This window comes from Taudactylus pleione, unplaced genomic scaffold, assembly GCF_031769625.1.
Source record: "Taudactylus pleione unplaced genomic scaffold, aTauple2 ptg000556l, whole genome shotgun sequence".
Classification (NCBI taxonomy): Eukaryota; Metazoa; Chordata; class Amphibia; order Anura; family Myobatrachidae; genus Taudactylus; species Taudactylus pleione.
Window position 1 is genome coordinate 26119145 of NW_028284958.1, and position 15268 is coordinate 26134412.

Below are 15268 nucleotides of genomic sequence, written 5' to 3' on the forward strand. Positions count from 1 at the left end.
TAAGATGACGTTTTGCCTCTTTCTGAGTTCCGTTTTTTTGGAGGGAAAAATCCGAACTCCACGTGCAAACTCGAACCTACCCGAGCCTGCACATCCCTAATATAATATAAATATATATATAAATATATATATATATATATATATATATATATATATATATGAAAAATAGTCCACACAGAACCGATGAGGATCGAGAATATAGCTCCTTTAGTACAACAGCAAAATTCACGTAATAAAGAGCACAGGTAAGATCCAATTGGAGTAAATATCCAGCAGTGCAGGGATGGATACGGTTTGTAATACTTGTAACTTAATTGGAATACATTTTTAGCATGACAGATGAATACATAGTAAATATCCTGCAAGCAGGAAACAATTAGTAGATAACACAATTAATAATCCACATTCGTGGATGTGTACCTGTGATCTCCAAGTGTGTCTGAAAACGGTGGATGAACCTAAAAGGTTATTTATTCTGCCTGCATTTGTCATTTTGTTATGCACAAGAGTGCCGCACCTCTCGTCCTCTATATCATAAGTAATGGGACAAACTAAACAATCCTAAATCTAATTTTCACTTTTTAATACTTTGTTGCAAATCCTTTGCAGGCAATTACAGCCTGAAGTCTGGAACGCATAGACATCACCAGACGCTGGGTTTCATCCCTGGTGATGCTCTGCCAGGCCTCTACTGCAAATGTCTTCAGTTCCTGCTTGTTCTTGGGGCATTTTCCCTTCAGTTTTGTCTTCATCAAGTGAAATGCATGCTCAATTGGATTCAGGTCAGGGGATTGACTTGGCCATTGCATAACATTCCACTTTTTAGCCTTAAAAAACTCTTTGGTTGCTTTTGCAGTATGCTTCGGTCATTGTCCATCTGCACTGTGAAGCGCCGTCCAATGAGTTCTGAAGCATTTGACTGAATATAAGCATATAATATTGCCCGAAACACTTCAGAATTCATTCTGCTGCTTTTGTCAACAGTCACATCATCAATAAATACAAGGGAACCAGTTCCATTGGCAGCCATATATGCCCAAGCCATGACACTACCACCACCATGCTTCACTGATGAGGTGGTATGTTTTGGATCATGAGCTGTTCCTTTCCTTCTCTATACTCTTCTCTTCCCATCACTCTAGTACAAGTTGATCTTTGTCTCATCTGTCCATAGGATGTTGTTCCAGAACTGTAATGGCTTTTTTAGATGTTGTTTGGCAAACTCTAATCTGGTCTTCCTGTTTTTGTGGCTCACCAATGGTTTACATCTTGTGGTGAACCCTCTATATTCACTCTTGTGAAGTCTTCTCTTGATTGTTGACTTTGACACATATACACCTACCTCCTGGAGAGTGTTCTTGATCTGGCCAACTGTTGTGAAGGGGTTTTTCTTCACCAGGGAAATAATTCTTCTGTCATCCACCACAGTTGTTTTCCGTGGTGTTCCGGGTCTTTTGGTGTTGCTGAGCTCTCCGATGCGGTCTTTCTTTTTAAGAATGTTCCAAACAGTTGATTTGGCCACACCTAATGTTTTTGCTATCTCTCGGATGGGTTTGTTTTGATTTTTCAGCCTAATAATGGCTTGCTTCACTGATAGTGACAGCTCTTTGGATCTCATATTGAGAGTTAGCAGCAACTGATTCCAAATGCAAATGTCACACCTAGAATCAACTCCAGACCTTTTACCTGCTTAATTGATAATGAAATAACGAGGGAATAGCCCACACCTGTCCATGAACTAGCTTTTGAGTTGATAGTCCCATTACTTTTGGCCCCTTAAAAACTGGGAGGCACATATAGAAACCATTGTAATTCCTACACCGTTCACATGATTTGGATGTAATTACCATCACATTAAATCTGAAAGTCTGCAGTTAAAGCACATCTTGTTTGTTTCATTTCAAAGCCACTGTGGTGGTGACTAGAGGCCAAAATATGAAAATTCTGTCAATGTCCCAAAATGTATGCACGTGTATGTATATATATATATATATATATATATATATATATATATATATATATATATATATATATATATATACACACATATATACACACACACGGCGGCACTCAGAGACTTCAATGCAATGTGAAATTTATTCCACCAAAATCAACGTTTCGAGGAACGTATCCTCGTCATCATGACAATCAAACAATGTGTAAGTTAACAAATTTGTACCTACAATCCGGAGCCACCCAAAACGTTTGTTTGTCTGATTGAGATAAACTGCGGAACCACAGAACAGATTGTGATGCAGTTCTCACCATTGTGTAGGTAATTTTCCAAGGTAGGTTTTACACTCAGGGCCATCACGATCGATTGTCAGGGGGCTGTGGCGGGGAGGGGTCCCTTGCATTGCTCTCGGCAAGTTTAAATTATTTTCAGCCCTAAAGAGAAGCTTTTGCTGTGAGAGGAGTCCAGAGCCTGCAGTAAAGAGGGCAGCTGCCACCTGAGGAAACCCATTACAAAAGCCTGGTGTATCTGCTGTCCAGGAACCAGTTATGTGTATGATCGGTGGAGCTCCCAGTCATCTGGGAGGCTGCAGCACTGTCCTCAGTGATGAAAATACTGTAGGGCAGTCACTGAAGAGAACAGAGGGGCTGGCTCAGTACAAGTCCCTAGAGGTGATCACTGTGCAGGAGGCGCAGTTCAGTACAAGGCAGCTGGTGTCCAAGTGGCAGAGATCACCGGTATGTGCTGAGGGAGGGAGGCAGCTGTCTAGGGAGAGACAGATCGCCGACTTCCACCCGAGCAAAGCCGGGTACTGCAGAGCTAGTATATAGTATATTAAAGAATTGAGGTGCAGATTTTTTTCCTTCTTTAGAAGTTCATCATGTGTATGCATGCATACATCATCCATTCTAGGAGTACGTTCACATACAGTTGCCGCATGTTCTTGGTTAGTGTTCCCGCTAGCTTGTTTTAGCCGGAAGCCGCGTTCTGACACTTTTAAAAAGGGCAAAATGCGTCCTGCCCATTTGGACGGCATCACTGTAAAACAGCATGTCCTGAGCTTTCCCCACCTGCAGGCTGCAGTGTCCCGCGGGTGGGATAAGTTGCAGTGACCAATCACCGCCGGGTAAATAGACGTCGTGCGCATGCGTACAGCATCTATTCACCGTCCTGGAAGAGCCTGGGGGAAGCCCAGCACCTCCGTAACTGCCGAGCATGCCCCCAAATGTGACAATTTGGAGGAATGTCCCAAGGACACACTCCCTCCCCCAGCCACACACCCTTTTCGAGAGCGTCCCTGCCTGCACTCTAGCAGGAACACTATTTGTGCACCTATTTATTGCCTATTCTCAATAGTTATTTTGTTTGTATGTCTGGAAAAGGGGAATTGTGTGTGAATACACAATTTTATACATCCTATGATTACTGTAAAGTTGAAAGATGTACTATACTAAGTAGACAAAAGTGACAGGACACCCCAGCGCAAGCAAAATGGTGTGCTCCTGCAGCAGACACGTGTTTGTGAAGGTATATAGATGTTCTCGATAGGATGTAGTCGGCATCCTGGCATGTGGGATGCCGACTACCAGCAATGAAAACCTGACAGGTTGGGTTCCCAGCACCAGTATCCTGACCACGGGCATCCCGAAGGTAAGTATCGGGGTGTTAGGGTTTACACATTAGGGAGAGGGGGAGGTTAGGTTTAGGCGCTAGGAGGGGGGGGGGGAAGAGTTTGGTTTAGGCACCGGGGAGGGTGGGTTAGGGTAGGGGTTAGAAGAACGCTTACTTTACTTCCTATGTGTGTCGGGGATTCTGGCTGTCGGGAATGCCGCTGTCGGTATTCTGACCAGCGGCACCCCGACAGCCCGTTCTCGATAACTCTGTGCTCCCTACATTGTGGCAGTTCTGCCGGAAACCATGAATGTTTTTATCAGGACGACAATGCCACCTGTCATGTTTCCAGGGCAACGCTGGACTGCTATACAGAAAATTCGGTACCTCGGATCGACTGGCCAGCTCAGAGACAGAAAAGGTGGGGGATTTTTGTTGAATCCGCACAGGAATATAGAAAATAATAAGTATACTATTTATTCCCAGCCTATTATAAATATATTCACTGTCTAATTAAAGACCTCCTAATTAATCTCCTTGTGGCTGGTGGTGCAAGATGGGAAAAAAATCAATATACATATATATTGTGTGTAGAATCATACAAGAGTAAGTCCAAAGCAAAGAATTTCCCTTTGAGGTGCACTCATTCTTTGACAAAAAAATTGTCTAAAACATAACTTTTAATAAATACATAAGATAATACATTATATTGATTCCATAATACAGACAAAGAATATACATTAATACAACACACAAATATGTTCCCGCAGTCAGTTTAAAAACAAATATCCTGCTGCGGTGTTCCTCAAAATAGAGACAATCTAGCAAAGTGGTCTTCTATAATAATAACAGCTCTGTTGTGTGTATGTACCTGTTAGTTTGGCAAAATGCCTAATTAATTTATATATACTTTCTTAATTGTACAAGGTATAATAAAATAAAAATTTAAATATTGTCTAATCAAAAACCCAACTACTGGACTTATGATCCTCCTATATTCAGGACAAAAATAATTTGTATACAGAATGCATTCTTTGTTTAAATATCACATATTCAATTTGGGATAGGTTACTTAACTGCAAAACATCACAACTCCATTTATTAACCCATGCTGACCTAAAGTTAAAAACAGATAAGATTATTTAACTCTTGGTATAGTCTCCACCAGTTCTCTTTAAAAATTCAGTACTGCATATCAGTACACAAGTCTGACAAATACAAAATTGCCAAACATATATTGTATAAATAGCAGGACCCTCTTTTTTGGAGTGTCTCTATTATAAGTTGTTGTATATCATTAATGGTGCGTGCAATTAGCACGTATGCAGTTATGTAATTATATTGAAAAAAGAGGTTTTTCTGCTAGAAGTGCAATAGTTGCTAGTAGAACTTACACAGATAAATAACCTCTGTTGTGCTATTCAATACATGATTAAACACAGTTATAAAAATAGTATCAATATGTAACAGATTTCTCTGCCCTATTGGAGGAAGACCTCTCACCCCTTATCTGTTTACCAAAAGGTATTGGACAGAAAAGAGGGAAAATGAGACCCCCTAGGTGCAGAGTAGAAATAAAATGGAGAGAAGGAAAGCTGGTTTCCATTTTCCCTGCAGACTCCGGCCACCCCCTGTTGTGGGAACACAGTGCAGGGCGGCTGTGCCGGCGAGAGCGGGATGAGAGCGCCGGCTGAAGTACCCGTTACAAAAGTTTACAGCATGGGGAGTGTGTGTAGCAGCCTGCGAGCCGTCCGACTACTGGTCACCTGTACACCATGCGGAGGTCCAGGGAAGCGGCTCGTTCTGATGACGCGCGTTTCACTATGAAGCTTGTTCACATCAGAGCACACACAACAGAGCTTTTATTATTATAGAAGACAACTTTGCTAGATTGTCTCTATTTTGAGGAACACCGCAGCAGGATATTTGTTTTTAAACTGACAGCAGGAACATATTTGTGTGTTGTATTAATGTATATTCTTTGTCTGTATTATGGAATCAATATAATGTATTATCTTATGTATTTATTAAAAGTTATGTTTTAGACAATTTTTTTGTCAAAGAATGAGTGCACCTCAAAGGGAAATTCTTTGCTTTGGAATTACTCTTGTATGATTCTACACACAATATACAGTTCAGAGACAGACCAGATATTAACCCAATAAAGAAATTAGAACACTGATATAGCCAAATATCTAGATCAGGCGCAAAAATGTATATGTATAAATAAGCAATTGTTACAGATATTAACCCCACTGAGATTCTCGTGGATGAATTGGAGAGACGGTTACATTCTAGGCCAACTCAACCTTCTTTAGTGTCACAGTTGGTCACTGTACTTAAGGCAGAATGGCAAAGCATACCGCCTGCTGTTGACCAGGAACTTGTGGACAGTTTGCCAAGAAGAGTGTCTGCAGTAATCACTGCACGTGGAGGACCTACAATGTACTGACGTCAATAAAATCTCGTTGATCTAGTGTTCACTCTAGGTCCGGCAGCAGACAGTGCGTCGGACCTAGAGTTAGGGCACTTCTGCGCGCTCCCGAAAAGGGGGTGTGGCCGATGAACAGGGGGCGTGTCTTAATGACGTGTCCCATTTTCGTCACTCTTGGCGGCGTGCCCGGGACTTAGACATGCCGGGCAGTCCCCAAGCTCCGCAGTCACTGTGAATGGATGCCGGGCGCATGCGCCCAGCATCCATTCACCGGCGGTGACCGCTGCTCTGCCGTTTTCCCCACCCACGGGACACTGTGACCCGTGGGTGGAGGACAGACCCCGCAGGCTGTTTCAGCGGGGCGCGTGCTGGAGGGCAGGGTGCTTTCTCCCTTCAGAAATAGGGCAGGGAGCGATGCCCTGCTGAAACAGCCTAGCGGGAACACTATTTATATATTTGCTGTCAGTGTCTAATCAATTTGGTCTACATAGTGTACAATCTCCATCTATACGCACATAACTATAATAATCTAGTAAGGTCTGTTCTGCATGTGCAGTGGGAGCCGGGACACGTGTAACGACTCCCACTGCAGGGAGATGGGATAGTCCTTAGCCAGAGGACCACACTACGCTGGGAAGGGCATATACAGAGCTGGGGAAGCAGACGGACTGAGGTGTCCATAATTTAAAGAGAAACTATATGGGAATTAATTGAATGGAGTGCCCAGAAAGGTGTGGACAAGGAGGTGGCCCAGCAATCCACCAGCTACAGGTTCCGTACCCCGCACTGACACTCTGGTTTCTTATATATCAGGAGTGTGTCTGAATGGAAGCTGCTGACTTCCTGCATCATAAGACCTCCCCTGCACACTGCAGTGACATCATTCAACAGTAGCAGGAAGCCCATCAGATCAGGTGAGGGGAAGTGTAATGTCCACTCCCTTCCTATGAGAAAGTAAGAATTTGATTTCTCCATTAGGGAGGGGGCATGTGGGTGGTGTCTGTTAGAGGGAGGCATGAGGGGAGAAGTGAAGGACATGTGGAAATGTATGAGTACATACCTCCCACCTATCTTGATTCACTGACTTTGAGAGTGGCAGGGCTTACAATGAAGTAAGGGCTTAATGTATCTAGAATTTTACCTTTAGAAATGTTTGGACGTATGTGAATGGCATGTGAGGAGGTCTAAATGGCATGTAGGGAAATGTGGGAAGCAAGTGGAAATGTGGAGAGGCATATGAGGCAGGTGTAAAATGGAGGTGATCGCAGTGGCATGTGGGGACAAGTAAGGAAGTTGGAGTGACAAGGGAGATAACATGTGAGGAGGTCTGAGTTGCATGGGGGGAGGGGGGTCTGAGGGGCATGTGAGTGGCATGTCAGAATTTTGGAGTGCATGATTACTGGCGGGAGCATTTTATTGGCAAGTGGAAAACATAGTGCATGTGGGGGCATTTTGGGATCAATAACGTGTGGGTGCTGAAGTCAGGTCATTTTGGGGTTGTGTGCCATTCTTAATATTAAAGGTAATTTGCAGCCCTTTTTAAAGGTGGAGGGCCCACAGGAGGCCACCTTTCCAAGAACCACTATGGCTAAACAGACAGATTTAGTGTTTTGTCAAAAAGGAGCTCCAGGGTATATAAAAAAAAAAGTTTGGGAGTTTCTTGTAAAAGTCTTAGAATATAGCCCCGTCCCAGAAAATTCCTCTCATCCAGATGTCTGTTGTTGAAGTGATCCCCTGGTTCCTGAAGAGATGACTGCTCCCAACATTGAAGATCCTGGGTGGGCAAATTGTCTGTCGTGCCAAGTGGGAGATCTAGAGGAATTTCTTGCAGGAGACACTGGGGCTGATGCTAAAATGTAAGCCTTTTGCAGAGCGTATCATGGGTGAATCCCCACTGCTCATGCTCAGATAATGGGTGCAAGCAAATGCAAGTGATGCAATTGTTGTACACATTTCAGATGAATCTACAATTAAGATCAAAGAGGCGGAACTGGGGTATGATGGGGCATTCCCACATAGGGAAAGTTAAGTGAGGGTGTGTTTTTGCAACTGTTATACATACCTGGATGTAAGAGAAAATACGCTATTTAGAGGTGTAGCTGTTGCACCTGGTATACGGAAAGGCAAGTGCACAATGATGAGGACACGTAGTAACCCAGACGTATTTGCCACAGATCTGGGGACTTTGCGAGCATAACTGCAGGACCCGTTTATCATCGGATGAGCATACAAATCAGGCCCTTTTATGCTTAAAACCCTACATTGTATTCCACTTGGGGGGGGGGGAAAACACTGATTCCAGGCCACTTACACCAGGGCTGATTGCTCTTGTAATAATAAATAAAATAGCCCAGCGCCTTATTTCAAATCCTTACTGCAAAAGAGCAATTAATTATATGCACCTACTGCAGAACAAAAAAAAAAAAAGGCATTGTCTGCCTCACAAAAAACACAACTAGCAAACTAGTATCCTGCGCTGATGTATATAAACAAACAAGTATATTTGTTATTTATCAATTGTGTATTTTTATGAAGGGTAAAATAGAAACAGACATTAACATAAAACCATAATATAATAGTTCAAAACAATATTAAGTATATTGTAAAGATAGCCCTATAGACTCAAATTATGAAGCGAAAAATAGCACTATATAAACTATATAACTACACTGAACAAGACCTAGATACTGGTATTCCAGTCACACAGGATATATGTATCTCCTAAATCTGGAGATAATAACTGGCCCCTTTTAATAAATAATATTGTCAAGGGGGTGCTACCATAGACACATTTATTTGGTTTACAACAAAGAAAGAGAGCGAATGAAATGTCATAGGGTGGTGCACTCAGTAAATAATTAAAATATAACTTTTATTAAGTAATAAGTAAAATACTATTATCCTTAATGATATATAGAAAGCGAAAATTAGTTAAAATGCAGATAGATAGTGTTAGAAAGAATGGAAAATATGTGATATAAGAAATAGTTCTAAAAAGAACTTAAAAAGCAGCGCTCCTACATATTCATACAATAAATTGACCTAGTCAATAATATTCATGGTGTATGTTCTATCAGATATATAAATATAGTGTTCCCACACTTTTCAAGCAACACCATATAGAAATAATGATCTCTGCTATTAGTGTTCACTCCATGTACAAAACACTAGTGGTTGGTGTATTTCACGTTTTTTATATATATGAGAACTATTCTTTATCTGATATTATCCCATATGATCTTTCATAGGGTTATCATAAATATATCATATTGTGTCCCTGGCACATATAGTTAATCACCTCTATTATTATACATTTAAATCATGTCCAGTATCCCCACAGTAGTTAAATGGAGACACTAATGTTATTGAAGCCACTTGAGTAAAAGTGTACTATTAGTATTCTTATTGAACATAACACACACAAACGATCTTTATATTAAAGTATATACGATGAATTCTCTCATCTATTTCTTTTTTGTATTCATATGTGTGTTTAACTAGCCAAAGTGCTTCTTGGGAGCAATATGTAGATGATTAAACTATCCGGTGTCACATGCACCACTGGTGTCTAAATCATGTTATTCTCATATACATATACACATATGGTATTCTTATTGAACATATAACAGACAAACGATCTTCATATTAAAGTATATATGATGAATTCTCTCATCTCTTTCTTTTTTGTGTATATTCATACGTGTATTCAACTAGCCAGAGTGCTCATGGGAGCAATATGTAGATGATTAGGCTATCCGGTGTCACATGCACCACTAGTGTTTAGACCGTATTGTTCTCATATATAGTAAAGTTAACCATTCACAATGGGGCTAGTTAGCACTCTCGTGAGGAAACTTCCCACATTCTTAGTGCATACAAGCACTTCTAATAGCAGCGTTTAACATAACAACATATAAACATATTCAATGAATGGTAGGCAGTGCCGCATAACGCGGCGTTTCGCTTTAGAGCTTTGTCAAGGTAAGCCGAGCAAACTATCAGGCCTTCCTTAAATACCCCCATTTTTACTGTAACACCAATCAGGTGTCCAAAGTACTCGCGTCCACCAATCACCGCTGGACCCCGCTCCGCTAGCTCCACCTCTCCTTCTAGACTGACAGCTAGCCCACGTTCCCCAGATTGATGACGTCATCGTCAGGAATCTCAAAGGATCCCGGATCTATGGATATGGCTTTAGTCAAGAGTAATCGATCTCCGATTAACACTCGTTCATCGGCGTTTATAGTAATAAAAGCCTATATAATCTAAATCCCTGTGTTATCTATAGCACTATGATATATAGGTAATTGAGAATCTCTCATATTAATATATACTCAAATGAAATAATGTCTATTCATCCATTTAGTCACATAATCGTCTTTACAATTATGGAGCCTATTCAGGATGCTCAATCAATAATAGATAAGATGAACCTCAAACTCAGTAATAATCAAATGACTATTATTCAGAGAATGATCATTGTACTAATACCCTGTTAAAAAATATATAGAATATTAAACAATGTGTCATACCCCAATAATGATAATACAATATAAAATAATAAATAATTGTGATTTACATATAAAAATCATACAAAAAATATATGTGTTATAATAAAGTATATAAATATAATTAAATATATACAATAATTTCTAATACAAGAGTGTGAAAAGTGAAAAATAATACATATGTGAAAAAACACATAATATATGACAAAATAAATGTATAAATACCAATATTACATTGTGCATGGAATTTATAAAATATATAAATATATTAAAACATTTTTTATATATAATAATGTAAAGACAATTGTAATGTGAATAAAAAACAATATTAAAAAGGTTCATATGAAGAAAACAATAATTAAGTAATAATGTATCCGATTATTGATACAAGAATTATATATATATATATATGTAATTATACTGTATATGTGAAATGTGATAAATGTGGATAAGGTGAGTAAAAATTTTTTTTTTATATATATACATATATAAATGTAAAATGAAAATAAGTATAGAAATTAAATAAGTATATTAAAATAAAAGTGATAAATAATGAATAAATATATAAGAAATCTACTCATTTAGTGTAAGACGTGATGAAAAAGTGAAACAATAATGAGAAAATAAAAATGAAAAATATTACAACTTGATAAAGGCCACAGGAGTGACTGAAACATGTTGTTGGTGCTCCCAGCTCTGCTACTATTAGACTGCCTCCACTTTGATTGATTCATTAAAACCACGCTGTGCCGCTATTGGGACCCTGGCCGCCAGCACCTTGGAGACCTGCGCTGTGACTGAGCACTTGCTACATTACAGTGCTACTTGGAAATTAAGTTGCGGCGTACATTATAGAGACAAGTAGTAATATCAGCGGTGGTGCCTCTGAACTATCTCACGGCAGAAGCTTTACTTGGCCACTGACATCTAATAGGGAGGACGCTCCCTGGCTGCCGCTAGAGACCGCTATGCTTGGCGGGGACCTTGGCAAGACGGCACCACAATAATTCACCTGGAGGTGGTATAAGTATCCATTCATCTGTTTTATCTCTATGAGCGATATTTTTTTTATTTTCTTTTAGCGAGTACTCACTTTTTACATTTTTAACCTTGATACATTTGGATATAATTGATATAAGTGAAAGACTTCCAGACATATAACTAATGCTGCTACTATTGCACTGGACTTTCTACACATATAGGTCTTGTTCGGTGTAGTTATATAGTGCTATTTTTCGCTTCATAATTTATTGAGTCTATAGGGCTATGTTTACAATATACTTAATATTGTTTTGAATCATTATATTATGGTTTTATGTTAATACATGTCTGTTTCTATTTTACCCTTCATAAAAATAAATACACAATTGATAAATAACAAACATACTTGTTTATTTATTTATATACATCAGTGCAGAATACTAGTTTGCTAATTGTGCTCTTGTAATAAGTAGAACCAAATGGAGACCCACCATCAAAAAGAGTATGCACAAGCATTATGGAAGGTGGTGAAATAGTCTTGTAACTCGTCTTTGAAGATTATCAAATTAAAACGTAGAACTCTAACTTTAGAAAAACCAACAACCAAAGAAAATATTTATATATTAAGTTCATAAAAAGTTACTCACGGGTCAAACACCTCCCAGTCTTCCTCATATGCTGCCTCGGCATGAGCAGATGAATATCCACTGTCTGGGGATACCGGAGCTAAGAGTAAAAAAATAATAAAATCAGGATCTACAAGGATAAGTAACTATAAGTGTAAAATGGGCCCTGTACAAACAAGGAACCATTTATGAAAAACAGCAGACAAAAAGAATCTATAGCTGAAAGTTTTAATTTTCCAACCCGCGCCAGAAAAATTTTAATATACCAACAGTTGTTGAGGGTTACAACACTACTTCCCTGTTTATTGATTTCTACAAACACCTTCAAAAAAAGGGTTAATGAGCCCATTCCCAAATGGAATCAATTAAGACCCTTTACCTGTGAGATTTGGGATGTCCCTCTCTGGGGTTTCCTCTGCGGCCTCGAGCCAGCTATTGGCCACTGTTCGGACAGGAGTCCCCTGATTAGGATAGGATGCTCCATTTGTGGAGGTGGCTGTGCTGGTGCTGATTTCATCCACTTGCTCCATTTCCAGCTGTTTTACTATCTCCTCAGCTTCGACTGCTTGTCCTGGAGAGTCCGATCCTGATGTGCCTAAAAAAAAAAAAAAAGGTTTTATTTAAGAAATCAGGTTACCATGGAGAGATATTTGTGGGACTGTACTTCTTTTAAAGTAATGACATATTTGGTTAACAGAAGGGAGAGGACAACGTAGAATAGCTTATATGGTTAACTAGTTAACTAGTCGGGCACTGTGAAGTTGTGAACACTCTTACATTACACACATGCCACGCAATGCCGCCATAGCGGTGGTATGGCCAATACATCCTGTGAATAAGGATTCCTGTGTGGAGAGAGACCTCCAAGACCCTGCACATCTGCCGAGTCTCCTGTTAGTGGGACTGGATATTAGAGATAGAAAAAGGTCTGTGAGTGCTTAAGTAACTTTACAGTTTATACTGGAGAATTAAGAAAAGGCTGTTCAGGATAAACACTTCAAAATACTACTATTGAAGTATAAAAACATTCACATATAAAAACCTGGTAGTTTTTGTGGGCAAAAAGCTGTTGACACCCTTATAAAAATAATACAATTGATTACAATAAAAAACATTTTGTACAGTACCAATACAATTTTAGACTGTGCTGATTAGGTTTACAGGGTTCCACATTTGAACATGGACGATTCACCCTTAGGTTTAAAGCATGTATTTGTAGTGATGTAGTCACCGAATTAGGAACAAAAAATAGGAGATATGGTAAGAAATTACCTTTGTTATCTCTATTTCTAGACATGATGGTAAGTATGTGACCCCTCTCACTGATACTCGTAGTATAGTGTGAGACCACCCTGCAATCACCACACCGCAAGGGCTTTAGTAGAAAAAGATCAGGGACAGTGAAAAGGCTGACAGTAGAAAATGAAAGTACAGGCAGCAGCGCTAGCAGAAGTCACATACAATGCAAAGAAAATCAATTCCTGCACTAACAGCGCAGATAATCAACTACGCAGACACAGAGCCTGGTAGGACACAGCGCTGCATACACAGACCTGAACCAAACGGAGCAGAGGTATGCCGGGGGACCCAGACCGCGATGCCACCGCTTCCAAGCTTCCAGCAGCGTTCACCATGCGCTTGTAAAGATGGCCACCGAGGAGCATAGAGGAGGCCAGCCTGGGGGAGGAGCGCTGCCACAGGGCCAGTCAGCACAGTGCAGAGAGGGCTGTGTGCAGCGGGGGAGGCGCCGGCTGTGCTACAGGGAAGGCGCGCTCCCCTGGCATGCAATTAACCCCTGGGACGCCGCAGCACTACCGCTCAACCACGGTCCGCTGTCCCAGGGGGGTAGTGGAAGCGCAGGTTAGGTACCTGGCTCCACGCTGCAGCCAGTCCCCAGGAAGCCCCCTGCCTGGGGACTCTGGACCATGTTTCAGCAGGGTCCCACCGCGGGACCCCGCTGCCCCCTTGGGTCCGGCCATGGTCCCAAACATCTGGGGTCACCACTAGCTGTGACCCCCAGATGCTTACCAGCATCCCCGGATCGGTACTGGCGTTCTGGTACCGGCGGGGGTGTAGGGAAGACAGCATGGACGTCAGCACTGACTGTCCATGCTGTACTTCCAGATGTGTAGCCACAGCAGCATTGAAGAAACTTCAGGGGCTATTCTTAGCCCCCCTCTAACAGGTGCATCCGACTCCGGCCGGGCACCAAACGAAAATGGGATGCCTTGGCTCGGGGGCGGGGTATAGGAGGGGGACCCTAGTGCATCCTGGGAGGCTGAAATTCATCTTAGTTTTAATAATACACAAGATATGGTTACGGCGCAATATGCAACATGTGTGATTTTCATAAGAAAAAGCCCTATAATTCAACATATAGCTACAGGGAGGAGCTCAGGGAGTCCCGCTAGGATGATTACGAAAGAACTCAGGGCCTGATTCAGAGCCGGACACTCTTTCAGAGCGCTCGCTGTGAATCAGCGCCCTCCCTCTCTTTTTTTAGAGCGGCCTCCTGGCCGATCGCATAGCTGTGGGTGGCAAAGATGGTCGCGATGGTTTTGACCATGGCGACCATAAGCTTGCGACAAGACCCTTGTGGTAGGGTCTCGTCTGCCGCAAGCCCTGGAGTGCTTTCGGCTCTATCAGAGCCGAGAGCACTCCCACTGACATCACTTGTTCTCGCGAGCGGGTCTGAATTAGGCCCTCAGTCCATGCCACAAGGAGCTCAGGGGTCGCCTCCCATCTGCGACAACCAAAGAGTTAAGTCTTCAAAAATGGGGACCCCCTAAGACAAATCAATTTAATTAAATTCACTTTCTATCTTTTAATATTTCAATCTAATTGCTTTAATTTTGTTTTAATATTTTATTAATAAGTTCTATTTTAAAATCATAGAGGTAAAACTTTCCTTCTATCCAGAAACCGAAACTCTGTATGAACTTAAAAAAAATAATAAGAAGGGTAATTTCTTCAAAAAGGTTCATGTGCACCGAGTAAGTCTGTAATATTCTGACTTAAATCAGACTAAAGTGCCGGCCCTGACGCTGTTTTTCAGCTTAGTGCGGCGCTAACAATATCGCGTCCGACACTTAAGTTGGAAAAGGCCGGTTGGCATGTCTAAACACCTGGTTAAGGTGCGCTAACTGGCATCTCC

At 41.1% G+C, this 15268-nt stretch overlaps 1 protein-coding gene across 2 annotated transcripts in view; it reads right to left on the minus strand.

Moving 5' to 3' along the window:
• Positions 1-15268, minus strand: part of CTDSPL2 (CTD small phosphatase like 2) — a 44639-nt gene that overhangs the window by 12955 nt on the left and 16416 nt on the right. For both annotated transcript variants that reach the window (XM_088452820.1, XM_088452818.1), the window contains exons 5-6: positions 12494-12709; positions 12136-12214 (exon numbers count right to left, since the gene is read on the minus strand). In XM_088452820.1, coding sequence (XP_088308946.1) covers positions 12136-12214; positions 12494-12709 — 295 coding nt within the window. The remainder of the gene's footprint in view (positions 1-12135; positions 12215-12493; positions 12710-15268) is intronic.